The 20,941-nt window shown below is 43.3% G+C and overlaps 1 protein-coding gene across 5 annotated transcripts in view; it reads left to right on the forward strand.

Moving 5' to 3' along the window:
• SPTBN1 (spectrin beta, non-erythrocytic 1) overlaps window positions 1-20,941 on the forward strand; it is a 200,441-nt gene that overhangs the window by 125,938 nt on the left and 53,562 nt on the right. For all 5 annotated transcript variants that reach the window (XM_045446057.1, XM_045446058.1, XM_045446059.1 and 2 more), the window contains 5 exons: window positions 1,283-1,434; window positions 11,900-12,073; window positions 15,874-15,965; window positions 17,182-17,262; window positions 17,652-17,767. In XM_045446057.1, the coding sequence (XP_045302013.1) occupies window positions 1,283-1,434; window positions 11,900-12,073; window positions 15,874-15,965; window positions 17,182-17,262; window positions 17,652-17,767 (615 nt within the window). The remainder of the gene's footprint in view (window positions 1-1,282; window positions 1,435-11,899; window positions 12,074-15,873; window positions 15,966-17,181; window positions 17,263-17,651; window positions 17,768-20,941) is intronic.

Consider the following 20,941-nt stretch of genomic DNA (forward strand, 5'->3'; position numbering starts at 1 on the left):
ACAGAACCCGTTGTGGGGCTCCATCCCAGGAACCATGAGATCATAACCTGAGCGGAAATCAAGAGTTGGATACTCAACTGACTGAGCCACCCAGGTGCCCCTAGCAGTTGCCTTTTCAACTGATGGTTGTAGTTTGGAGATTACAGCTGTCCATTCCTCTTATAGAAGGGGACACTGAACACAGTATCTCAGCACATTTTTGGTGAAACCTTGGGCCCAGGCCCTGCTCTCCCAGTGCCTGGCCAGATCTCTTTGTACCTTACCACATTGACTACCATTTTCTCTGTTGTTCATGGGTGTGTGATTTAGCAGGTGAGAGGGTCATTGCAGATCAAGGTCATGAGTGAATTTGTCGTCTTCTTTTTTTTTTTTTTTTTAAGTTTATTTTAATTTTAAGAGTGAGAGAGCATTTGAGGCACCTGGGTGGCTCAGTCGGTTGAGTATCCGACTTCGGCTCAGGTCATGATCTCACAGCTCGTGAGTTTGAGCCCCTTGTCAGGCTCTGTGCTGACAGCTCGGAGCCTGGAGCCTGCTTCGGATTCTGTGCCTCCCTCTCTCTCTGCCCCAACCCACTCACATTCTGTCTCTGTCTCTCTCAAAAATAAATAAACATTAAAAAAAATTTAAAAAAAAGTGAGAGAGCATGAGTGGGGAAGGGGCAGAGAGAGAGGAAGAGAATGGATCCCCAGCAAGCTCCACGCTGTCAGCCTGGAGCCCAGTGCAGGGCTCTATCCCGTGAACCGTGAGATCATGGCCTGAGCCGAAACCAAGATTCGGACGCTTAACCGACTAAGCCACCCAGGCACCCCGTATCTTCTGATCCTTTGTATATGAGAGAAGCAATTTCTTGCTTTAGCTTTTTTACTCCATGTCCCTCCCTGTACTGTGTGCTTCCCTAATACTCACCTTTTGAAGGAACAATAGTAGTTGTAACATACACATTAGAAACTTTACCAAATGTTATGCTACGGGGCAGGGCTGCACAGGACCCCACTGTGATCTGCTGTATCCTCTTGACTCTTCAACAGAGATGAGAGAAAATGAAATGAATGAGAGCAAGAATATTCTGCTGATGGTACACGTAGGGGCTCAGATGTTCAAGGATTGTATGATTCTTACATTCCTCAAGCGTTTATCATGCTTCAGAGAAGCTAAGTAGCAGTTTCAGTTAGAGTTGAGTTTTCCTGTTCTTCCTTTGGCTGGGCTCTTGTGACCCTGCTAACACAAAGCTGCTGTTGCCATGCTGTGATTGATGGTAAAACGAGCTCTCTTCTGCTTGCAGATGAGCGTGAAGCTGTGCAGAAGAAGACCTTCACCAAGTGGGTCAATTCCCACCTTGCCCGGGTGTCCTGCCGGATCACAGACCTGTACACTGACCTTCGAGATGGACGGATGCTCATCAAGCTACTGGAAGTTCTCTCTGGAGAGAGGCTGGTAAGTGGGAATGTTATTAAGTGACTTTGCATCATAGGCCGGAAAATGTTTTTGAAAAATCAAGTGTGGACTTGTGTTTTCTGATGAATTTTGCAGTTAATGACTAATATTTTTGAGAACGAGAATCTGGATAGGTGAGATGAGTATATTGGGAAAAGCTCCTGTGTACCATTGTGAGTCTGGGTGATATTCTTGAACTGTAATAAAGCAGCCTCCTTCTGGTAATTTGTGAGGTTACTACCCTTGGTCTGAAAGATCTTGGCTGGTGTCCCCTGTTAAACTGGGCACAGCACTGGAAATGGAAGGGCCAGACGTAGGCACTGGCTCCAGGATGAATCTGTATCCCACAAGATCATGGAATAATTTTAAATCTGTTTCTTATTGATTCTTTGGAAAATCTGAGCTGCTGTTACAAGGTGGCAGGAATTGAATTCAGTAGTCTTTGATGTTTTTTGCTTTCTTCCCTGCATACTTCATATTTTGGGGGTGGAAGGAGAGGCTGGTGTTTTGTCATCTTGGAAACTCAGCTTCTGATGAATTCACTGTGCCTTTTTGGGCAGGGGAATTGTCAGCCTACAGTGAAAATTCTCTTCCCATTTTGTTTCTCAGAGCTACTCTGGCTTTCTGTGATGTGACTTTTGTTTATGAACCATAAACCAGTCACTGTAACTGACCCAACAGGTTTTGTCTCGCCTTGGTTTGAAAATAGATGCTATATTGTACCAGAACACATGTAGTTCCATAGGTGGTGGTGGGACAGAGCCAAAAACTGACGCCCAGGGATAGAGTCCCACATCTGTAGTGACATCACCAGGAAAATATGATGCTGGTGGTTGGCAGGGCTGCCAGAAAGCCTTATTTTTAACTTGAGCTCCACCCTGTAACTTGACAGCCACATGGGTCTGTATGCAGACCGACCCACACACCTCTGACCACAGGCAAGGGACTAAGGTTGTACCTTGCTCTATTATTAGCCTGCCAACAGAATTGCCTCTTGAGCCTGGGTGAAGACACAGAGTTTTCTCTGTCGCATTCCTACGTTCAAGAACAGAGCCCTTTAAAAGATAGTGAGGCAAGCCCTATCTCATCTGTAGTGAGTTTTGTCTGTGTGCTTTGTTCCCCAAGCATGCAGGTCTTGTTACCTCATCTTTGAGAGTTTGTGGGTCAAGCTAAACTAGAGAACTAAACTCAAGCTAAACTTGAGCTTCTGTTCCAGCCCATGATGGCTGCCTCACAAGTGGTATATAGGGTAGGAGTTGGGGCAGTTGGGCTCGTGTGGAGGGGATGTAAGACCCCTCATTTATTGCATTTTGATTTTTTTTTATTATTTTTTTTAATGTTTATTTTTGAGAGAGAGAGAGAAAGAGAGAGAGTGAGCAAGCCAGGGAGGGGCAGAGAGAGGGAGACACTGAATCTGAAGCAGGCTCCAGGTTCTGAGCTGTCAGCACAGAGCCTGATGTGGGGCTTGAACTCACTGTGAGATCATGACCTGAGCGGAAATTGGATGCTTAACTGAGCCTCCCAGGCGCCCCTTGACTTGTTTTTTGAAGTGAGCCTGTGTGAGAACCTAGGATAGAATTACCATGATATGCACCTTTAAATATAGTTTTTGGTTTTGGTTTTGTTTTTCCTGTTTATTTTTTTGTTCATTTTTTGAATTTATTTTTTTAAGTAGGCTCCACGCCCTATGTGGGGCTTGAACTCACAACCCTGAGATCAAGAATTGAGTGCTCTACTGATTGAGCCAGCCAGGCACTCCCTCCCCTTTTTTAAAATTTTATTTTTAAGTGATCTCTACACTCAACATGGGGCTTAAAGTCACGACCCCAAGATCAAGAGTTGCATGTTCTGACTGAGCCAGCCAGGCACTCCTAAATTTCACTTTTGTAACCAGACATTTCCCCCTACTTCTCAGACTTTTTTTTCCCCCTTCTTCTTCAATGTTTGACTTAGTATGATTATTTTATTTCATTTTATTTTATTTTTTATTTTTTATTTTTTGGAATGTTGTTTGGAAAGTAGCTAAAAAATCATTAAAGGTCATATGGATGAAAATTAACTTGAACTTTTATTTTGGTTCCAGTAGGGTCGAGTCTTCCAGGCTCTAGGGAGCAAAGTATTCACCTTTGAAGGTCCATGGTTCTTTAATACCAAGAAGATCGTGTCCTTGATAATGTCCACATAATAAATGGGATCAGTCCCATTGCCATTTATTCTGAACAGGGCAACAAAAACTTTACTAGGGAAAAAGAAAGCAACCAGCAAAGCATAATTCTTAGTTATGTGTGGGTCCCACTCCTCTCTTTATTTGCTGTTAGCAATACTTTTTTTCTTCTTCTTTTTCTTTTTCTTCTTCCATTATTCTTTTTCTTTTTCTTGCAGTCATCCAGAGGCCTAGGAGAGTAGGAATGGGGAAAAACAGAAAATGGGAGCCATTTCCAACCTCTTAGGCAGTCAGTGCTAGAAATGGTGTTTAGCAATGACATACCCCTTTGTGAAGCCCCAAGTGCCTCGAGTTCTTTCATTATCTGTTCCTCACAGCCAACCCTGATTATAGGTTGGGCAGTCTGATTAATCCTCTTACTCCAAAAATAAGGGTACCATAGATAGAGTGAGCTAAGACTCTTGTTCATTCGAACCGAGACTTTTTAGCCTATTTGGCCCCATGGTTTATTTGTTTCATGGAACTTTCTGGACGGGACGCAAACTACTCTCTGCTCTTGGCCGCAGAGGCTGCCAGGGACTCAAGTTAGAGACCCTCCCTGCAGCAGATGACCTCTCTGAGGTCTGGCCCCAAAGAATCCTTGCATATTCAGAGTACAGAACTAATGAGTTGTGGTTAGAGCTTCCAGGCTTGGGTAAATTCTTGTCCACAGCTAAATGTGTATGGTCAGATAGCATTTAGTGAGCTCTGGGCTTTCTGCGCCAGTGGTCCCAAACCCTGGGTAACATTTTTGCCCTCTGTCTGGGCCTATATCTCAGTCAGCATTTTAGCCCCAGCCTTACCATCAGGTTGACGGTGGGTAACAGATGAATATAGGAGGAACTAGAGTATTTAAATGTAATAGATCTATGGAGCCAGTTCATCCTTCTTTACAAAGGAGAAAGTTTGATTTTTATTGAGTAAAGTTCAGAGAAACAACAGCTCCAGATAATCCTTACCCTAACCCCATCCTGCATTTTGACTCAATAAAATTTGAGTTACGTTTGAGCAAGTATCACTCAGACATTCGGGTTATCAAGGCACTTGACTCTGCTGTATTGGGAGCGTCAAGAGAGCAGAAATCCCTTTCTGTGGTCAAGGCTTGGACAGAATCCGTGTCTGGAAATGTCCCTTTGTTTGCCTTAAATATGTCAGCCTGTGGAGCATTGAGGAAACTTTGAGACTGAACTAGGAAGCTTCTCTTACTTGGGTGGGATTGGGTTGATGACAAAGAAACCATTTTTTTCCTCAATATCTTACTCTGAAATGACAGTGGCTTATAGCTCTTCATAAAGGCGTTGCTTTAAAATTCCCTTAAAAATACAGACCCACCCTTAACTTTAACATCACCTGAGCAGATAAATGCTGTGAGCACAGAAGCTGTGCCAGTCATTCTGTCAGTGGTCCCAGATCTTAGGGCCTCAGGAGTAATGCTGTCAGGCTTGGACTTTGGTGAAGTGGGGCCCACGGGTCATAACCCAGGGTTGAAGCTTGCCTGTGCCTGCCCCCTTTCCTCCATGGGCCTCAGCAGTGATGGATGGTTCTAAGTAAGACTGCCAGCTTTCTGCCCGGTTCCTGCCACACAGGGCACTCACCTCTGACCCAGAGAAGACAAGGTTTTCTGAACACCTCTGCCTTCCATTTCCAATAGCAGATATCACTGGTTTTGCTTGCCTGTTGTTTTCCTGATATTCGGTCTTCTTACTCTTTTAATCAGTGTCAAAGAAGAGAAAGCAACAACAACAAAAAGGATTTTTTTTTTCTTTGCCACCGTTAACTCCAGAACAGGCTGAGCTAGGTGAGGAAGATAGATTTACCAGAGATTTGTTAAGCCTTAAATCCCACATTGAACTGCTCTGAGTGAGTGTTGCATAAAGCCTTTGTTAGGAGAGCCATACTGGCATGTATTGTTGAAATGGGATTTTGTGGACTGGCCACAGAACCTACCTGTTGTTTATAATATTGTTTGTTTGGGAGTATTTGCTTTTGTTCTAAATATGGCCACAGAAGAAAGCACCATTAAGTTGCAGTCTAAATTGCACAAATGCAAAGAGCGAATTAATAGTAATAAGTACATATGATCAAGTACCAAGTGAATGGTCCCAGAGTCCTAGATTTCAGAAGGGGAAACCAGCCTTTTGGATGGCTTATCAAGAAGCCATAGCAAGTGGGTGGGGTTTCATCGGGATCCAGGAGGAGGGGTTTAGGTTTAGATGGCCCGAGGAGATAAGGGTCAGATGTCTGCTGTGAGGGAGAGTGAAGGAGCAAGTTTGGCAGTGGGCATTAGGAAGGAACTGGTGTAGGAAAGTATCCTGGCTAAATTGGGGATTGTTTTTGGAAAGAGTGATGATGGTAACTTGAGGGTCTGTTGCTTTTAGTTTGTACTGTCACATGCATGATCTCACTGAGTTCTCACAGTCTAATGAAGTGGACAGTTAGGCTTTATGAAAGAAATAGGCAGAGGTGACCAGGATCTTGCCCAAGGCCAGTATCACTAGTAAGTAACAGAACGTGGACTCCAGTGCATTCTCCTGTTTATATTGGTGCCTTCCTTTCCCTCTGAGCCCTGCTAAAGGGAAATGTTCACTGGGAGAGGGCCCAGCCAGTGAGGAGCCAGGCAGGACCTAATGGAACACAGTGTGTTGTTTCTTGATTGATTTTAATTAGACGAGAATCATCTATACTCTTATTAAAGCTAAAACTTGACTGGGGACTTAGGGTGAAGTGAGTTGGGCTGTGTATTGTATTAGAGGAGACTGGAATAAATGCTTCCCATCCCACCATCTATATTAAGTAGAGCCTTTTGCGTGTGGTGGAACCATTTGTGATTAAAAGAAAGACAGGGGCACCTGGGTAGCTCAGTCGGTTGGACGTCTGACTCTGGATTTCGGCTCAGGTCATGATCTCACAGTTATAGGATCGAACCCGCATCAAGGCCCTGTGCTGAGCATGGAACCTGCTTGGGAGGATTCTCTCTCCCTCTCTTTCTTCGCCTCTCCCCCACTTAGACTCTCTCTCTCAAAGAAATAAACATTAAAAAAAAAAAAAAAAAAAGGCAAAGACATAAGTGTCAGTCACAGTGGTAGGTGGAGACCAGTTAGTGTGTTTTCTCCATTTCCTCTTCAACTGAACAAGAGACCAGGAGGCATGTTAGTAAGCCTTGCAACCTCTAACATATACATTGTGTTTTATAGCTGGAAGTTCATCCCTTCATACTAAGAAAAAGCAACTGGCCAGGCCATCCAGCTAGTGTGTGGCAGATAGAGGCCTAGAGTCTGCTTCTTCCACTTCCCAGGGCTGGTTCTCTGGTCACACTGCAACCCTTGGAGAGCTGTTGCTCCAGGTGGCTTCAAGGTGACTTTGGAAACCCATGGAAAGTATCTGAGGAAGTAGGGGTTACCAGGGTGGAACAGCATGGCCCAGCTCCCAGGGGGCCTCCCAAACACCCTGCCAGAAACCCTCCCTTAATGTTTTCCTCTTTTATTCAAGGAGGCGAAATTAGCTCTAGGAAACATTTGTTTTCTCTTTCCTATCTCTAGACTCTGACAAAAACGCTGCCATTGTGATTATTCTGTAGTTCTGCAAATCCTGATGCCCTGCAGGGTATAATAGATTCAAACTCAAGGACGGGCAGACAGTGGAGGCAGAGTGGTGGCCTGGACACCATCCAGCTCCTTTGTTCTTTAAAGGCATTGGGTCCACTCAGGCAGATTTGCCCAAGGCCATACCGCTTCTCACAGGCAGAGCTTGGATAAGTTGCTCTAATAAGCAATTAGAATTGTGTTGTCAGATGCTAGAGGTGGTTCTTTAGCCCTGTAATTTCTACTCCTTACTTGGAGTCTGAAAAAAGATGGGTCTGGGGTGAAATGTAGGATGGAGCTGTGGTTGAAGATTTGGGACTAGAAGGGACCTTGGGAAGGGAAACAGGAAAAGTGCCTGCAAAATACAGGAACATGGGCCTTGTTGTGGGAGGAGCAGGAAAGCTTATTTTTTAAAGTTTACTTATTTTTGAGAGAGAGTGGGAGGGAGGGAGGGGGAGAGAGAGAGAGAGAAAGAGAAAGAGAGTAAGAATGAGTGGGGGAGGGGCAGAGAGAGAGGAGACCAGAGAATCCCAAGCATGCTCCACACTGCCAGCGCAGAGCCTGATGCGGGACTCGAAATCATGAACAACGAGATCTTGACCTGAGCTGAAATCAAGAGTTGGATGCTTAACCGGCTAAGCCACCCAGGTGCCCACCTTGTTAAAATGATTTCCAGGAGGATCCATAAAAATAGGCATTTCCTCAGAGGAACCTTCTCCCCACCCCCCCACCCCCGCTGCCACCACCACCACTACTTGTTTCTGAGTCACATATGGGTCTGGTATTGATCCTTGTCTCCACATTAATGGCATTTCAGACTTACCCATCAGAAATGACCTACAGGACAGAAATGCACATGTTGTTGTGGGAACACACCAGTGCCATACTAGAAGTTTGACAATAATTAATGGAGGCAAGACAGGGAGCACTCCATTTCTTGGCACAATCAGCCGCTCTTGGGGCGTGGCTTTAAGAAAGTGTTTATTACTGAGAAATGCACCCTTCCCCCTACTTCCATTGTGTTCAGTTTTCTCCATTGTTATCTCTTTTTTCCTTTTAAGAGGATGGAAGTTTAGTGATATAAAAATAGCTCTTAAAAAAATGAAAACTATCTGCTAGATGGGAACTGAGTCTATTTCCTTTCGTGTGGAAATGTGCACTGCTCTTGGTTCTCGGTGTAGCATGAAGACCGTGAGCTTTGGAATCCTTACCGGCCACAAAGGGACTAGCCACATGGATTACTCCATCTTTCTAAACCAGCGTGTTCTCATCCATAAGATGGTAATTATTATTCAGTGTTACTGTGTGGATTAAATGCAATAACCGTTATTAACCACCTAACAGAGGTTAACATGGTAGGTCTATCAGTGGCCACCAAGAATTTTTAAATCTTGGGGGCTTTGCAGTTGTTTTGTTTTGTTTTGTTTTGTTTTGTTTTGTTTTGTTTTGTTTGTTTTTGTGTTTTTTTTTATATATTTGAGAGAGAGACAGAGAGCGAGGAGGGGAGGGACAGAGAGATGGAGACAAAATCTGAAGCAGGCTGTAGGCTATGAGCTGTCAGCACAGAGCCTGACGCAGGGCTTGAACTCATAAACCTTGAGATCATGACCTGAGCCAAAGTCAGACACTAAACCAACTGAGCCACCCAGGTGCCCCTAAGGGGGCTTTGCAGTTTTAATGACCAATGTGTTTCACTGTATAGCTCTGTGAGGTCATTAATATTTCTTAAAATTAGTTTCCTGTAGTCATTTCTAAACGTGCCCAAGTATTATGCCTGAAAATATTTTATAGCCCCTCTATGAAGCACACAGAACACAAGACGTGAAAACCGGGATACTTGAGTTTTAGTCTTGATCCTTACTCTCCCTTGTATCGTGCCACCATCCTTTAACCTCACCATGTCTTGTTTATTACTCTTTTGGTTGAGAAGGAGTTTAACAAGTGCCACCAAAGATGAGTGAGCTTCCACTGAGATGAAATGTGGTAAAGCGTTGGAGAAACGGAAAGGTGGTAGAGTGATAATTTTTACTATATGGTAGTTAGCTGAGTTTGAATTAGCAGCTATAGAGCAGTAATAATATTTATTTAGTTTTCTTTTTTTAATGTTTATTTTTGAGAGTGGGGGAAGAAGGGGGTGGGACAGAGGACTGGAAGCAGGTCTGTGCTGACAGCAGTGAGCCTGATGTGGGGTTTGAACTCACAAACCAAGAGATCATGACCTGAGCCAAAGTCGGACGCTCAATTGACTGAGCCACCCAGGCGCCCCTACAGTAATAATATTTAAAATGTCTCTGTAAATCATGTTTCTTAGACTTGTTTTCTAATAAACTTTGAACTACAGAGTCCTCACTATTGCAGAAGCCCCAAGTGTTGAGGTTTGGGTATTTTCATGTCCTTTCCCCTTTGTCAAGACACTAACCAGTCACAGTTTTCTCTACCACTTTTTCTTTTCATTCCAGTCCAGAATTTAATTTTGGGTGTCAAGATTAGAAGAGTGGTATTATCATCACTGTTTGGAGGCACATTTTCTTCCGGTTTTAAACTTGCCTTTCAAAAATTGAAGTATGTTAACTTTTCAACTTTTCAGGCTCTTAGTGGGCAAGTTCTGTCTAGACCCTAAAAATTTGCTGCTGTCTCCAGAGAGGTGTGTTGTACCTAAACACAGAGAGAGGGGAGAGTCTCCCCCCTTTTGTTTTAAGTAGAATTGTTGGGAGGAAGATACTTGAGGTGCCCTTTGCTGGTAACGAGACATTTTGTGTGTTTGAGAACGCTATAGTGATTAGATTACCATTTCATTTATGTAGCGGCCCTTTGAGATAATTATTGGTATTCTGATCAATTTATGGGTAAACAGTTGAGAAGTGGGGCTCTTATTTGCCAGAAAATGGGGAAATTGTAGCTTGAACATAGGTATTTCAACATTACAGTTGTTATCTTCTATACTCAACTGTCCAACAAAAACTTACCGCAGAGGGCTGGTTTGCTCGTGTCTGATGATTTAAAAGAGAAGAGGCCATGAGCAGTAGGGAAATTTTAGGGAAAGGGAAACTCCACCCCCGCCTTGGTTTGATTTGGGAAGAATTGCAAAAAAGAGGGTTGGTTCCTAAAGTTTTCCCTTTTTTTTTTTCTTTTTCCTGGCTTTTGGAAGTTCATGAGGTTTGTTTATTTTTTAACCATTTGAAGGAGTCTGACCATTTTACCTGAAGAGGTTTGTCTGAATTTTTTCTTCTAGTTCCTTCCTTTGTCTCATGCCCTGGTGTTTCCAATGGCTGGTGCTTTTCAGGGACTTAATTTGCATCTGGGTCTCTAGTGAACTATCCATAGCTCATCTGGCATGGCCAGTCACATCCACATGGGGTCCCTGCGAGGTGGCATTAGACTTGATCAACCTGTTGGGAAGTGGACCTTTATCACCATTCTCCCCCACTCACACTTTGTATATACATTCATGTGGAAAGGAGCACAGGTTCCACTGAGATTTTATAGAGAGAGAATAGAGGCTTGGAAGGCCTTGTGTGTTTGCGATTGAGTTTTTTTAAATAAAGTCTGAAAGAACAGTGGTTATACCTGATGGAGCCTGGGAAGATACCAACAGCCCCCCAGTCTACTCCTTCCCCATCTCTTTAGCTCCTTCTGATTCCATCCACACTGTTTCTCTCACCCTCAGTTAGGAAATGACCTCTTCTGTCCCCTTTGAGGCACACTTGGGAGACTGTACTGCACTTAGTAGAATGGTCCTGTCCTCATTGCTCTGCAGGCCACTTTGGGACTGAAACAGCATGCATCAGCGGACCCAGGTCTTACTAGTCAGGTGCACAGTCATTGAAAAGAGATGAGAGGGAGAGGCCTCAGGACGTGAAAGGAAGTGTGAGTCTGAGGTGCTGCCTGTGCTAGAGGGGGCTGTGCTGGGAAATAGAAAGGAGGGGAGGGACAGAGCCAGGCGGTGGAGGCATGAGCTTGCTCTAGACCCCATAGAGGACAGAGGCACACAGAGAATTTCCTGTATGTGTAACTTTGTCTTTTGTTTTACTTATTTAAAATGTTCACCTCCCCAGGGCCTCTTGGCTTAGATATAACTGAGTAAAAAAAGAGACATTGAGGTATTCACATTAAACTACTCTCTCATTTTCTTTTCCTTTATCCTCAGGGGGTCACACCCTTTTTCTCAGCCCTTTGTGTCACTCTCACAAAACTGCCACTTGGAAATTCTCATTTGGTGGTGTATCCTCTTTTCATTTTGAGCCAGCCTTAGGAAACAGCCCAAACCTGCAGGTAGCAAACCTACTTTTACATTTAAAGCAGTCAGAAAAATCATCGAGTGTTTTGCCCTGCATCTGCAGAAAACTGTGTGGGTGGCAGCAGTAGCTCTGAAATCCTTGATGGAAATGGGGTTCCTTTCTCTCTAACCTTCCAGCTTCTTTGCTCATTTGTAAATTGTGTCACTTGCATAATTAAACAAACCTCTGAAGAGTGATCACCATCCGTTAAGTAAACTTCTCTCTCATAAGGATGTTAGGTAGATACTGTCCTTGTACTGAGTATACATGTTTTTAATGTTTTGGTTTGGGTAGAAGAGTGCTGCATGAGCAGGCATGTGTGAACTCTGGGCAGTAGCTCTGAGCTGAGCCTGTCTCTGCCCCATTACATGATCTGTTTCTATTTTCTGCTCTCCTGTTTCTAGCCTAAACCCACCAAGGGACGAATGCGTATCCACTGTCTGGAGAATGTGGACAAGGCCCTTCAGTTCCTGAAGGAGCAGAGAGTCCATCTTGAGAACATGGGGTCCCATGACATCGTGGATGGGAACCACCGGCTGACCCTCGGCCTCATCTGGACCATCATCCTGCGCTTCCAGGTAAGGGCTTGGCCCCCAAGGTTCTGCCTTCTCCCTGGCTAGGAGCATCCTTGTGGAAATGGCATCCCCAAGTCAGGTGTGCGGAGCGCTGGGTCCCATTCAGCCACCCGTAGGCACATTGCAGCTACCACATCCTCCCTCAGTCTTGCTAGCCCCTGAAAGTCTTGGTTCTCTTGTCAGATAAGGGAGTTTCTGGGCTACATCCCCACCCATCGTTTCACTGGTACCTCCTCTAAATGTTTGGTGTCTGCCACTAGTCTTTCAGGAGCAATGATAAGAAGGATGTGGTTGATGCTGGTATACTGGTAGTAGACTATCTGAACTTCACCAGATTGTAGCACGTGTCATGGAATATATTCAGGAGAAGTTGTTTAGGATTATGATATGTGTGTGCACTCTGTTTTCACTTTCTTATTCTCCTTTGGATGTGAGAAAGCCATTTTCAGGGGGAATATGCAAAAACCTTATGCTTGTTTGAATCGATGACAATTCTTTGGGTTTGATATACTTGAGGGGAAGGCTCTAAGTATAGATGTCTAAACCAAAAGGAACTCTCAAGGTTGTTCTGTCCAGTTTCTTTGTGAGGAAAGGGAGGAGCTTTATCCAGGATTACAAGGCCAGTCAGGGCTGCAATGCATACTTCTGACCCTTTAGGAGAGAGCTCAGAATTTCAGCACTGTGGAGCACCTCTGGCCTGATTACTGGTTCTTTTCTCCAGGCAATGCTTCATGCTCTTGCTTTTCAATTAGAATTTGAAATGCAGGAAACACTTCTTAACCAAAGCGTCAGGTTACTCTGCAAACAAATGTCCTAACAATCCTGTCTCCTGGGTGGCTGTGTTCTCTGTGCCTTTCCTTCCTGTTCCACCCCTTTGATATAAAGTCTGATTGATTTTTCTAGCTAAATAAAAATCTCACCAAAAAAGGGCAAAGCCAGAAATCAAATTGTAGCTCTCTTTGTATTCTTCCTAAAATTCTGAAGTCAGCGGGTAACCAGTGGTTTTCTTTCTCATTTCCACTGGGAGTGGGTTTGAGTTAGCAGTGTTTTGGGTGTGTATGTGGGAGGAGGAGGTGGGAGCAAAAAGAGCTATCCAAAGAAACTCCCTGAATGGTGGTTCCCAAGTCTGGCTGATCATCTGACTCCTTGGGAAAGCTTTTTACTAATTCAGATTCCCCTGTCCACACTCCCAACTATTCTATTTAGGTGGGTTTAAGGAGGGACCACTGTTGAAGAAGACATCATGAATGGAGTTAATTACAACAACCAAAGACTATTTGGCAAACAATTCTTATGTAGGTTTCTGTCATTTAGTTCCTGAATGACTTGAAAATGAATACCATTAAATTCACTAATAATAGCTCTCATTCTCAGGCCATCAGAGGTGATATTAACAGCACCCTCCTTGAACCTCACCTCAGTTTTGTAGAGTAAAATGTTCTATTTCTGTTGCCTTTGGCCTGTAGGAATCAGAGCGTGGAGGGGCATCCTGATGGTGGCCTCTCTTCACATCGGGTCATTGCCCACGTTGGTGAGCTGGCACACGCAGCCCTTTCCAGGATTCTCAGCATGAATGGGGTTAAGTCATTGATTAATTAGCTTCCTGGCAGCTTGCCTTTTTCTGTAATTGAACTTGTAAATGCTGATACATACTTTCTCTCTCTTTTTTGAGGCAAGAAATTTAGGCCGATGATGTCACTGCATGGCCTGCAGTGTTAGTGTCTTACATGACCTAGCTTCCTCCAACAGGCTTATTGAATCATCACCCATTTCACAAATATGTATTGATTCTGCGTCAGCCTAGGCCCAGCTTGCTTTCTGCCTCCTCTGTGAAGTTTCCCCACATTCTACAGAAATCTCTTTCTCCCAGTTTCTGAATATACAGCCTCATCTTACATTCCCTCTTTGTGTGTGTCTGTGTGTGTGTGGCCCCAGAACTCCCAGGACATGGCCTGGCCTGTCTGTGCATAGTAGGTATCCATTAAATACTAATGATAACACACAGGTTTTATTCTGTCCCTTTAAAAGAGAGTAAAGGATATTGTGAGAAACTGGAGTGAAGGTCTCTGAGTTTGTCTTGTGTAGATAGGGAGCTGTCTTCATTGCAGAAGAGTAGACTGTTTCTAAATGAGCAAGTGTGGAAATAGACTCCCTTCTTCACCCTGAAGCATAAGGAGGTTGACAGGGGTTAGTGTGTGGGATTCCACCTGTCTGTCCTGATGAATCTGTGTCTTATCCCTTGAGTAAGGTTGTTCTTTCACATTTACTTTGTGCGTAAGAACTCAGGATCCTAATGATAACGTTTGGAGCTTATGCAGACTCACCTCACATACTTACCACAGTTAAAAAAGGATATTTTTTTTAGAAGTATAATTATTTCAATTTGTAGGTGTTTTTCCTAGTTGAAAGTTTCTGACTTTTTCATCTCTTATTTATATATTTTATCCTCCTCCTGTCTCTTTTCCAAAAAGAATGCTGGGGCATATCTCTAGATTAAATGGGAAGACCTTTAACAGGGACGAAGGCAGGGAAACTTGAAATGGTTAGAGCTAAAAGATGATGGAGGGCCTGCTAGGCCACCACCGTTTACCCCCACCCACCATCCCACATTGTAGTATCATAGGCAAGAACCTAAAGACAGAAGGTATATAGAGCATTTTTCTAAAATCACATAAGTGGTAGACAGCCCCTAATCTAAAGAGCTGTCATTTATGGATCTTTATTATGAAGTCAGCACTTGATATTCTTTCTTCATTTAAGTGCACAACAGTGCTGTGAGACAGCCACTGTTGCTCTTGCCATTCCTCAGATGGGAAGCTAAGGAACTTGCCCAGTGACACACAGTTAGTGGTGGAACCTAGTTTTAGACCTAGGCTGTCTGATGTTGGTGCCAGTAGACCAAGCTCTGTGTATACTGTTGAGTTTATGATGCCAGTGAGCAGCTTATGAATGCAGACTGTCTTGGTACATTTGGACTGCTATCACAGAATACCACAAACACGGTAGCTTACAAACAATAGAAATTCATTTCCCGCAGTTCTGGAGGTGAAGTCTGAGATCAAGCCAGCATGGTCTGGTGAGGGCCCTGTTCTGGATCACAAACTTCTCCCTGTGTCCTAACATTGTGGAAGATGCTAAGGACCTCTCTGGAGCCTCTCTTATAAGGCACTAATCCTGTTCACGAGGATCCCATCCTCATGACCTATGCACCTCCCAAGGGCCCCATCTCCTAATACCATCACCTTTGGGAGTTAGGATTTCAGTGTAAGAATTTGCAGGAGTCATAGACATTCAGACCATAGCACAAACTACAGAAGCACAGAGTGTAAATGTGTGCTTTCTCCAAGAATTTGGGTCACCTTTTAGGAAAAGGAATATAGACTATCCTCATCTATGAGTGACACACACCCTAGTGTGAAAAAATAATTAGTTATAAAAAACTGAACCAGGTATTTTTCTGGGATCTGACAGGGTTCAAGTTATTTACAGTGTGAACCACTGTGCTAGCTTGTAGTTGGAAAGATGGGCTACCTAGAGGTTAGAAGTGACTCCCAGTGGATAGTTCTGAGAAGTCATGCAGGTTAAGTAGTCTTCACTTCTTACCTCCATGCAAAGTAGAAAACCTAGTTGGTGTTTCTGTTAGGTGAAGTGTGAAGAAAGCAGTTTTCTTTGGCACAGTAAGTAAATCCGCAGGACTGGATTGTGATCTGAAGTTTACTCTTCATGTATAAGACCTGTTCTTCTCTGGCAGTCGTGGACAGCTTGACCCATCTATTTGACTAATACTTCTTTGTAAATCTTAGATCCAGGATATCAGTGTAGAAACTGAAGACAACAAAGAGAAGAAATCTGCCAAGGACGCATTGCTGTTGTGGTGCCAGATGAAGACAGCTGGGTGAGTGTGAACTCACAGGGGATCAGGGGCCACTGCGCCCAGGACAAGGTTCCGCTGCAGTCATCACTTCTGAGGTGTTGACAAGTATCTCTTCCACTGCTTCCATCGAGAAATCTTATTAACTCATAAGCAGTTGATAGCTGACATTTTAGCTAGCTCACAACATGGAAGGAGTTCTGATTTATATTCTGGACCTGTCATCTCTGTAGTCACTTTCCCTCTCTTTGTTAAAGATGCTCCAGAGAGCAGTATATCTTGAATTTTAAAATCAAGAAACCATGTTTAGGAAACACATCCATGATATTTTTAAAAAGCAACTGTGGGTTTTCTCCTCCCTTTAATTTTCGCTGCTGTTGGAGAGCTTTGTGTGATAAACTTAAGAGTAGTCCTTATATGTTATCTCAGTTTTCCTTAGTGAAATTTTAGTGAAAATACTTTTAGAGCACTGCCCCTGTTGTGTTGCTCACTAAAATTGCTAGGATTCATGATACTTAGCACCGATTTTGGTTAACTGGAGTTTTTGTCAGAACTACTTTGAGGACAGTTATAACTCTAATGGACATGATCAATTAACAGCAAGCATGGAGCCCATCAAGAGTATATGTCTAATGAGGGCATCAACTTAGTTATAAACCTTTCGTCAACCACAGATACAAAGTTAGTAATGTGTAGTATGGTACAGAATAGCTCAGTGGTGAGGGGTAGGTCTCAAACATAGGGAAGTTTTTCAGGGAGATACTTGGTTTATAAGACTTTATTCGAGTCAGTGATAATAAGCAAGAAAGCCAAGTGTCATGTGAATCCCAGCTGCTTCCTCTCCCCAATTAGCTTGTGAATTCAGATCTCAGTGACTGCAGACTCCTGATATCTTTGCTGACAGAGTAGAAGGCCAGTGAAAGCAGAGAGGCCTCTAGGCATCTGGGTTGTGGTCATTTTTTCCTCTTTAAGTGTTGTTTTTAAATCTAGGACACAGTTCACAGTCTTTTGGCCAGTTTACTTACCAAGAAAGAAAAGCCATGTGGATGTGTATTTTTTTATTTTATAGCATGCTGAAGTTGAAACAGTGTTTGCTCTGACTTAAATGTCCTTTTGACATTTACTGCCTCAACATTTTTACAGTGCTTACAAACTTTTTCTTAAACACTGCATTTCACGAAATTGTAAATCTTTATTTAGTAATTCTGTTGATTTTTCTCTTGTGCTTGGTCTCTGCTAGGTACCCGAACGTCAACATTCACAATTTCACCACCAGCTGGAGGGACGGCATGGCCTTCAATGCCCTGATACACAAACACCGGTAAGTCAGATCCTTAGGAATCATGCTAACGATTTGGGGGTAGAATGTTGACACTCTTCTGTTAGCAGATCTGGGTGACTTTTGATCCTCATATCCATTGCCTTAGATGTTGCACCACGGTGAGAATTCTGCATTCCATGTGAGGAAAATGTGAGAGAATATGTAAATTCTCCCAAACAGACAAGTTTGCCCATTATCTATCTTCAGCTGTCTTAATAAACTTTGAAGTGTTTATTCAAAAACCAGATTTCATTGTTTGATTAAATAATATTATAGAGTTTTACTCTAAGGGGTGATTTCTACGGCTTTTGGAGTAATGATCGCGTCTCATTGGTCACATGTGTTTTCAAGCCATAGTTTTTGTCATGTTCCACTGTTGTTCTGCATAGGCCTGACCTGATAGATTTCGACAAACTAAAGAAATCCAATGCACACTACAATCTGCAGAATGCGTTTAATCTGGCAGAGCAGCACCTTGGCCTCACTAAACTGTTGGATCCGGAAGGTAAGGACGTGAGGGATGAAAGGTGGGATGGTATTGGGGGGCTTATATAAAATCTGCTTTCTGTCAATTTGTTTTATTTGTGTAGTGTGCTTTGGGAATTATTGAAGGAAGAGGAGCTTAATTTTGGGGTGGGAATTACTTGAGGATTTGTGCAAAGGATTCTGTTTAAAAAGGCCTTGAAAGATGAGTGTGGTTTAAACATGATGGGAAGGGAGAGCTTGCTAGGCAGAGGTGCTTGTGTGAGCAGAGGTGTGGAACCAGGAACTAGGAAGGTGTGTTTGGGGACTAACAGTTCATTGGGAATGGTGTTTAGAATAATAATAGGAACTACCACTGGAAAGGTGGGTCAGGGCTCTACAGGCTAAAATTTTTAGAGGTTATTCAGCAGTCACTGGAAGTTCTTAGAAGCTGTGCTCAAGGAAGAGAACCTGCCATAGACTCTCAGCAAATGTTTGTTGACTACTTTCATCCCAAGGTGGCAAGCAGCCATGGGGGATGAATGGGTGCAACACTAGGGGTGGGGGGTGGGGAAGGTGACTCCTAGGAGGCTGTTCAGTGTTTGCTGTGAGCAAGAACAACTTAGGTGAACGTGGATCAGGAAAGGGAACATGTGAATGGAAGAAGTGTTAAGACTTAGTCCCTTCTTACGGCTGACCGCTTCTGCCTGAAACCACTGTCTCCACTCTCAGTCCCTGCAGCAGGACCCCAGAGACTGACTGCAGGTGACTTGGAGTCGACTGGTGTGGGGCATTCCCTCAGGCCATAACTCCCTTAGTTCACACAGAATCCTAATTGTAGGATTTTAGCGTGAGCTGTCATAGGTACTTTTTCTTATTTTGAAAAGCATTTGAAACATAAGAGGATTTGTTTGTAGTGCTGGAGCTCTTTAGATCATGGCTCTCAGCTGCGAGCAGATATTACAGAGAAAGCTGTGAGTGAAAGTTTAAAGTTCTTATAAATATAGAACAGGAAGTTGAACTCCCCAAGGACAGATTGAGGTCATGAGGCTGCCAAGCAGGCTTGCTCTTTCCGATGCATCAGATTCACTGATAAATTCACTATACAGGAAGTGGAGATAAAATTATCTTTGTGCTAACCCATTAAATGATTTCTTAATATAAACAGAAAACTAAAATTCCTTGGGCTGTGATTAATCTTCCTTCTTAACCCCTACTTTAACTATGGGAAGACATTCTTCTTCAGCTGTAGCTCTTTGTGCTTTGCTAAATAACCTTTTTTTTCCTACCACTATGACAGATATTTTTTTAAATAACTTGCTCATTAGTTAATCTTTCTAATCACTTCCCAGTATGGAAAAGGGGATTGATGTTTCCCAGATCACAAGACAAGGAGCTAAAAAAAGGCAGTTGATGTCACTTGTCCGGTTTGATCTTGATTATTAGTTGTTCTTAGCTATTGTTAGTTGTTGAGTGCCCCAGAGAGCATCAGCTAAGATAAGATTGCAGTTTAGTTACAAAACCACAAGGTTTTTGCCTGCTCACATCTTCCCAGTCATGTTGACATTTTGTGTTTATTGTATTGTGTACACAACCAGCATTTTTTTTCTGGCCTTCATCCATTTCTCTCTCTTTGGGGCATACTTGAATGGGGCTGAGCCAGATGCAGAGTTGGCCACAGGGACTCTGCGGGGGGAAACAGTAGCTGCTCTGCTGGCCCCCATTGCCATCAGTTGCCTCGGTGACACTGGCAGGGAGCTTTCCTGCCCTGTGCCCTAGTATTCTCATCTTAAAAGTAAGAGAAACAATCCTGCCTCACACAGGGGCGCCAGGAAGATAGAAGGCACATGTGTGAATGCATTTTGAAAAGCAGCCTGATTATCCTATGTATTATTCATCCTATGTGTTCTCTTCTCCATCTGTCCTGAGTTTAATACTTCACTTGTATTGCCATACCTCAAACACTTGCCATCTTCATGCATTTATTCCCCCTCTTAGTGAATACTTTCTGACTACCCACTTTGTGCAAGACAACACACCAGGAATTTGAGAGGTGGAGCAGCACCAGGCTTACCAAGACACAGGGTTCCTACCCTTGGGGACTTAGTCTTGTAAAACAAAGAAAGTGTGTATGAGTACTGAATTATAATACCTGGCAGAGAATGGACTGTGTGTCCATGTAAACAGAGTCCTTAAGGGAACTTAGGAGAGAGACAATAATTCTGACTGTAGGGATCAGAAATAACTGTTGAGGTGGTATCTTCAGGTGGAGCAAAGGTTAGGAAGAAGGTGATGGTGTGGGGAAGGATGTCTTAGGCAAAGGGATATTGTGAGTAAAGGGAAGGAGTATTAGGAATTGTGGAATGTGTGTGTGTGGGGGGGGTTGTTGAATAGCCCCCTTATGCCTGAGTCTCCTTATGCCTGAGAATAAATAATAGGCTATAGAATTAGAAATGTCTAGAACAGTGGTTGGCTCTTATAGGGAGCTTGATAAATACTCGATGGATGGATGGAATGAAGGGAAGGAAAGTTATGGCAGAGGATTAAGGGGCTTAGACTTTATTTCTGTAAATTGTAGGGCACTTTTGAGTAATTCTGAGCTAGGAGAAAGAGTGTTCACAGCTATGCTTCTGGAAGATCAACCAGGTACAGTGTGTAAAGTGACTTGGGTGGTAGGGAAGCCCAATGAGGAAGCTATTGCTTCATATCTGGTTATGTGACCATGAGAGTCTGAACCATAAATGACAGTAAAGATTCCATAAGTAGAATCATCTGGACTCAGATTTGGTGACTAACTGGATAACAGGTAACAACAAGGTAAAGATGTCCAAAGACTGAATGATTGGAAGAAATTCAGGTGGCATTGGCATAAATGAGGATTCAAGCAGCACAAACCCAGTTTGGGAGTAGAATTGGGCAGGGAGATGAACGTGGTGTGCCTAGATAGTAGCCACATTGCTAAGAATTCTGATATAATTCTTACTGTATTCTTCATTTTTCTCTAGTTGTTTTGTGTACATGTTGTTTTCTTCATGGCTTGGGATCCTGAAGAGAAAGGATCATGTCTCTTAAGACTTTTATGTCCTTATTGCAATAGTAGAAGGCATTCGTGAATATTCATATCATAAAAGAGTCAGTGAGATGGTTTCATCCTCATTAGCCTTGTAATTACTGCACTGATGGCAGAACTCTTAAGTATAAAAATTGGAGACACTGA

Source organism: Leopardus geoffroyi, chromosome A3 (genome assembly GCF_018350155.1).
Source record: "Leopardus geoffroyi isolate Oge1 chromosome A3, O.geoffroyi_Oge1_pat1.0, whole genome shotgun sequence".
In the NCBI taxonomy this organism is placed as follows: domain Eukaryota; kingdom Metazoa; phylum Chordata; class Mammalia; order Carnivora; family Felidae; genus Leopardus; species Leopardus geoffroyi.